The 6,786-nt window shown below is 46.8% G+C and overlaps 1 protein-coding gene across 1 annotated transcript; it reads left to right on the top strand.

Moving 5' to 3' along the window:
• Positions 1 to 222: 222 nt before the first annotated feature.
• LOC110305424 (CMRF35-like molecule 3) lies at positions 223 to 6,508 on the top strand. Its single transcript, XM_021177396.3, has 4 exons — positions 223 to 346; positions 2,507 to 2,848; positions 3,863 to 4,040; positions 5,815 to 6,508. The coding sequence occupies exons 1-4, from the start codon at positions 307 to 309 to the stop codon at positions 6,005 to 6,007; spliced, it is 753 nt and encodes a 250-aa protein (XP_021033055.2). The 5' UTR covers positions 223 to 306; the 3' UTR covers positions 6,008 to 6,508.
• The last annotated feature ends 278 nt before the right edge of the window (positions 6,509 to 6,786 follow it).

The raw sequence follows: 6,786 nt of genomic DNA on the forward strand, positions 1-6,786 counted from the left end.
TCTCTGCCGATCTGTGTGTCTGCATCTCTTCTCATGGTTCCCATCTGTCTTTCAAGTTTATGTCTCACATTGCATTTTTCAGTAGAGGAAGTTCCCTGTTTACCCAGCTGTCCCTCACGTGTCTTGACTTGGTCTTCTCAAAGATTGGCATCATCTTTCTTCCAGTATGCAAAATTGAGAAGTTTTGTCAAGGAAGTTACTGAGAGAAGTGAACGAGAGAGACCTAAAGGAAACTCAAGCTGAGCTGCGAGTCCTCACAGGGTGCTGTCTTCTGTCGCCACCAAGGACAGGAGAGGAGACAAGACCATGTGGCAGTTCCCTGCTTTGCTCTTCCTCTTCCTCCCAGGTAAGTAGCAGGGGCTTTAGAGACTTCCATGTCAGTGGTGAGGGCGACAGAGACGGTCTGCTCTGGCTTAGGGAAACCTGGCTGATCCATTCACCATCTTCTTACCCCCAAAATAAAAGGCAAGTTTTTTTTGGCATCTGATGGATTCTGGGGGTATTGCAGAAAAAACAAAACCAAAATCAATTTAAAACTAAAACAAATAAAAGCCCAAAACAAACCTTTCAATGTGTTTCTCAACCCTAGCTGCTCCACGAAAGCCGAGGAGTGAGTGGATGAACTAATTTTATTCAAAATGTATTTTGGGGTTCATGTTTGGCACATGACGCCTAGGATGCCCCTGAACTTGTGATCCTCCGGACTCCACACTCTGAGTGCTGGGATTTCTAGCATGCAGCTCCATCGCCCATTCCATTGTGAGCTTTAGTTGACACAGTAATTAATACTTAGAGGGGCTGGACGTGGTGGTGATTGCCTTTAATGCTTTTAATCTCCATGGGGTGTTTTGAAATAGTCAGTTGTCATACATGTTTATCATCTCTCTCATACAACACTAAAAGTTGTCATTCCCATCAAATGACAGACACCCCTGTGTCCCAACAGCTCTCCTCTATGCTACAAGCATTCTCCTGTCTTCCCTAATACCCTTCCCAGGCTGATGACCTCTATTTTGTTTTCTACTCCTTTGAGGTTTACTTTTGGTCTTTTGAGAAGAAAATGTGCCTCTGTGGTGTACGTATATCTAAAGGGTTGTGTGTATGTCTCTCCGTGTGTGTGCACACACGTGCACACACGTGCATGTGCTCTTGGGTGCACACATACATGTGGAGATTGACACTGGGTCGCTTTCTCTATCACTCTCCACCTTGTTTGTTCAGACATGGCCTCCTGCTGCTCCTGAGCTCACAGATTGAGCCCATCTGGCCCGTGATCTCCAGGATCCCCCTGTCTTTGGAGTTACAGGCACCCCCACCTCACCTGGGTTTTCTTCCACGTGTTCTGGGGATCCAAACTCTGATTACGCAGAAACACTTCCCAGACGGGTCTGTCTCCCTGGCTCCCTAGCCACAGAGAGTAACTTTTTAGCTTTCACACATCAGTAGGAATGTGTGGCTGCATTTTCTTGTATCTGATTTATTTCAGTTCCTCCAGTCTCTCCCGTGGGCTGCAAATGACGGAACTCAATCCCTTCACCATGATTCTCCATTACATTCATGCACCACCATCCGCTATCTGGTCACCTGCATCTATGTGACTCTGTGCCATGGCTACTGTGAACACTGCCATAGTAAACACAAGGGGAGATGTCTTTTCCACATACTCATTTCATGTCTCTGGGCTGCGTGTTTGCATTCTGTTACTGTGATAAAGACCATGATCAACAAAAAAACCTCGGAGAGTAAAAGGCTTATTTGGCTTAAAGATCCAGATCACCCTCCATCATGGAGGGAAGCCAGAGAGGGAGCCCAAGCAGGGCAGAAAGCTGGAGGCAGGAACTGAAGCTGAGAGCATGGGAGAGTGTTGCTTGCTGGCTTACTCCTCATGGCTTATTCAGCGTGTTCTCTTATATTGTGGTACCACCCACAGAGGACTGGACCTTCCTATGTCAAGAAAATGTCCCCCAGACTTGCCTAGGCCTGATGCAGATGGTTTCTCAGTTGATGTTCTTTCTTTTTGTTTGCTTCTGTATGGAGTTGGTGTCAGGATTATAAAAGCCCAACCAGTCCAGACTATGCCCCCTCTGGGACTGCTGAGTTATGTGACAGTCTTATGCTAGTTTTCTGAGAAACTCCACACCATTTCCCATAAAGTCTAATATCCAATCCAACACACAGTGTGTGAGACATCCTCTGTCCCACACACACCAACAATTGTTATATTTTGTCTTTTTTGGTAATAACCATTCAAACTGAGGTATGATGATATTTGTGATTTTCATTTGTATCAATCTCCCTGCCAATTAGTGAAATTGAAAATTCATCTGTATATTTCTTTCTAATTTTTTTCTTTTGAAGCTTCAACATATAGGATAGCGATGCTGATCTGCCTTGGGAAAAGGGAAGCCCTTCACTGGTTTTTATTCAGCTCATGAACTCTACTTGGCACAGTAGAGTTTCACCCTTGGAGGAGGAGATCAGTGGTCCGTGTGTTTGTGTTTTCCAGGCTGCTGCACTGCTCAGGATTCAGTCACAGGTCCAGCGGAGGTGAGCGGTCAGGAGCAGGGCTCCTTGACAGTGCAGTGCAGATATGACTCAGGCTGGAAGGATTACAACAAGTACTGGTGCCGAGGAGCTCATTGGAAATCATGTGAGATTCTCGTTGAAACCGATGCATCAGAGCAGTTGGTGAAGGAAAACCGTGTGTCCATCAGGGACAACCAGACAGACTTCATCTTCACAGTGACCATGGAAGACCTGAGGATGAGCGATGCTGACATTTACTGGTGTGGAATTACAAAATCTGGATATGATCCCATGTTTAAAGTTAACGTGAACATTGACCCAGGTAAGAAAAAATTCCAAAAAATCCTGGTGAAGGATCAAGGATCCTTGTAAGAGTCTTACTAGAAGAAAAAGTCTACTCTATTTGTCCTGCCAAGAAAGAGGGTAAGGTGGAGAGCCCTTGTCTCCTTATATGCCTGTCTTAGATAGTCTCAGTCCTACAGATCTGGGAATTGAACTCACAATCTCACCTGTGCTAGCCAAGCACTTTGCCACTGAGCTAAAGTCTCTTCCTGAGACCTCGCTGCCCCCTTTAACATAACATAGAGGAAGCTGCAGAACCTTTAATTCTGACCAAGATTGAGTAACAAGGATGAGGTTTACGTCTTCCTTAAACAACTACAACAAAGAAAACAAACAAAATTGGAGCTGGAGAGACAGCTCAGAGATTAAGAGCTCTGGTTGCTGTTCCAGAGGACTGGATTTCCTTCTCAGCATCTACATGGTAGCTTGCAGTCATCTGTAATTCAGTTTCAATGGATCTGACAGCCTCTTCTGGCCTTCATGGGCACTGCAAGCACAGGGTGCTCTTAGAAGATACAAGGCAGCACCCATACACATACATATACATGAATTAAAATAAAATAAAATAAAATAGACAAAATATACAAAATCAAAGTGTTTCTGCATATTGTGCACCAGAGAGTAATGAGACAGTACACTCTGAAGGAATTGAGTATTAAAGGGGAGCTGTTTCTTTTCTCTGCATATCATTTTTTTTTAAAAGAATGAAAGTGTTAGGCATGGTAGTGCACACCTTTAATACCAGCACTAGGAAGGCAGATCTCTGAGTTTGAGGCCAGCCTGGTCCATGGAGTGAGGCCCAAATGATCTGGGGCTACACAAAGAAACCCTGTATCAAAGATTAATTAATTAATTAATTAGTTAATAAAGTAAGTTCTGGATGGTGCCTGGAAGTTGAGCTTCTTAATTCCTAGGGAAAGAACTTAAGGCCATACCCAGAGCTGTACTATTTATAGGAAGACTGAACCATGTTCTCTTGAATATTTTGTTCCAGAAATTTCAACTACAATGATGACGACGACTTCCACAGTTCTGACATCCACAGTTCTGGCATCCACAGTTCTAACATCCACACTTCTGACATCCACAGTTCTGACATCCACACCACCAACCACGGAGAGCACTGGCACAGAGAACATTGGCCAGGTGACTCAGAACACTCTCTTCATCTGGTAAGCAGAGCTGCACCCTGGCAGCTCCTTCCCACTGGGCTGACCCTGGGACCTCTTCCCTGGGAGGGGCTCCAGATAGAACACAAAATGCCCAGGAATCCTGGGATTCAGGAAAGCCAATCTAAGTGTATTCCAAGCGTTACTTAACATGGCTATATTCTTTTATCTGAATACCAAATTAGCCTGTCCATATGGGAATTTTATTTGCTAACCTCAGTACCTATCCTGTAGAAACACTAGGGCTGGTAGATTCTCATGAAAGCCTGAGGTGGGCTCCCCAGTCCTTTCACCTTTTAGTACACCAAGGCTCCCCTTCTAAGCCTCAGCTGCAGAAGGTAACATCTTCACCTGAGTGACAGGACAGACTGAGCACAGCTATTGTGTCTCCCCTGTGTGTCCCCCAGTGGGCAGGACAGAGGGCCACAGTTGGGTCTCCACTGAGATAGAAGAGATCCCTCTCTCATCAGCTTCTGGTTCCAGCCTATCATTAAATCTCCTTGTTCGTATCCAACTGTGCCAAGAACCAGTTGGGGGTGGGGAGTTTCCATAGTGCAGGGGAGGAGTGGGAAATTGAGGACTGTGGTGTGCCTGGATGATGCCTGTCATTCTTGAAGGTGTCCAGAGGATTTCCCTGCAGTGTAGAGCTACCTTTTCCTAATTTCATCATGGCCTGTTGGGGTCAAGTCTCCAGTTCAAGGACACAGATAATACACAAGCTACATTAAAGCATAAGCCACCTCTCTATTTTTCCCTCAGAATTGTCCCTCAGGTCTCATCCAGTCCCCTGTCCTTTCTACTGTGTTCTTTCTGCTCCATGAATTTTAAGTAAGACAAACATGTTTCAAAGCCTCCCACCTCATAGGCTCTCTCATGGATTTTTTAAAAATAAAATTCTTTCTCTGTTAGGGCATTGGAAGTGTTTTTATTGTTTGTTTTGTAAGTGGATGAAAACGTAGTTATGAATTGACAGAGGGTTCCAGTTTCCAGAAATGTAGAGTCCAGTAGACTGTGAAACACGGAGAGACCTCAGTCCTCGGAAACATTTTGGAATACTCAATGTCATGGTCTGCCAAGTTTCTGCCAAGTGTCAGATCTCGTATCTTCTAGAATATGTTGGGCTAGATTGTGACTCACAGAGTATCTGCAATTGTAGATGCCTCCTTCCTATGAGCTGAGGATGGTCTCCTGCTGTGCCCAAGGAGAAGCCAAGGATAGCCCAAGGAGGGAGATGGAGACCTGGGCAGGGAAGACAGGATGGCAGGGAGGTGGGGAATGGTGCTTAATACTGTCAGGTCCTCATTGTGCCTCAGGGTATAATAAAGGGACACAAAGAGCTGCAATAGCACTGTCAATTCACTGACAGAGTATAGCAGCCATCACCCATTTCTGGATGGAGTGAGCCCCAAGCCTCCTAACACATGGGCGGCACTGATGAGGTGGGGGGGGGGTCATCCTGGTGAAGAATATAGCAGAGGCCAAGGTCAAAGACCAGGGAGCAGTGACACCTTCAGCCTGGCAGGAATGAAAAGTTGATGAGGAGGATTTCTGGGAGTCTAGACAAACTAAGATGATGGTGGTCAAAGGGAAAGGAGGGATATCAGGGAGAGCTTATCCTGCAGGCTGCATGACCAGCCATGCACTTGCAGGGAGACAGACCTAGTGGCATCCCAGCCTTGACCTTATCTAGCCCTTGAAGGCTGGGATATGGGCACCAGGAAGGCTGAGCCCTCTATGCCATGTGGCTGCTTATCCCTGCCTCCTTTGTTTCCTGCAGGTCCCTTCTGAGCAGCATCTCCTTCCTGCTGATGGTCTTTGTGGTGGTTCCCCTCCTCCTGATCAGGCTCTGTGCTGTCCGCTGTGTGAACAGGCCTCAGAGACATTATGGCGGAGATGAAATTGGCCTGGTGTGCACCCATAGATCTGATGCCCAGGATGGAGAGAAACACTTCCCAGGAGATGAAAAATAATCTCTCTCCCTCTCCCTCTCCCTCTCTCTCCCTTCTCTCCCTATCCCTCTCCTTCCCCCTCTCCCTCCCCCTTCTATCTCCTTCCCCCCCTCTACTTCTCCCTCTCCCTCCCCCCTCTCCCTGTCTCTCTCCTTCCCTCCTCTCCCTCTCCCCTCTCCCTCTCTCTCTCCCTCTCCCTTCCCCCTCTCCCTCCCCCTCCTTCTCCTTCCCCCCTCTCCCTCTCTCTTCCCCCTCTCCCCCTCTCTCTCCTTCCTGTGATAGCCGTGCCGTGAGCAATTGCCATTACAAGATGGCGCTGGCTTCTGCTGTGCCCAACTAGTAAACAAGCCTTGTGCGCAAGTCTGAGAGTGAATTCACACTAAGTCACTGACCATCTCGGGGCGTAGTAATGAGGTGATGATCAAGCAACAAATCAGGTGCTGACATGCCACGATGAGGGCTATATAAGCAGCACCATTTTCTGGGTTCTGGTTCTTCCTCCTAATGAAGCAATAAAGCTTGCTGCAGAAGAATCCGGTTGTGTGAGTGTGTTCTTGCCTGCGAGAAAAATAGCTCGGGACAAGTGGTGTCGAAACCCGGAAACTTCATACCATCACTGGTGCAAGGGCGGGTTCAGAACTGCGGGACATGTAAGGCTCTGTAAGGTATGTTCAGTCTTGAAATTTCTCCAGTGTTAGAGGCCTTTTTGTATGTTTTCACGGGGCTCGTTCTTTTTCTTTTGATTACATACTGCTTCCACCACTGGAATTGCTGCCTGGTTCTCAGTTGTGGTCAGGCAC

The sequence above is a fragment of the Mus caroli genome, unplaced genomic scaffold, assembly GCF_978045245.1.
Source record: "Mus caroli unplaced genomic scaffold, Mus_caroli_1 scaffold_13, whole genome shotgun sequence".
NCBI classification, from domain to species: domain Eukaryota; kingdom Metazoa; phylum Chordata; class Mammalia; order Rodentia; family Muridae; genus Mus; species Mus caroli.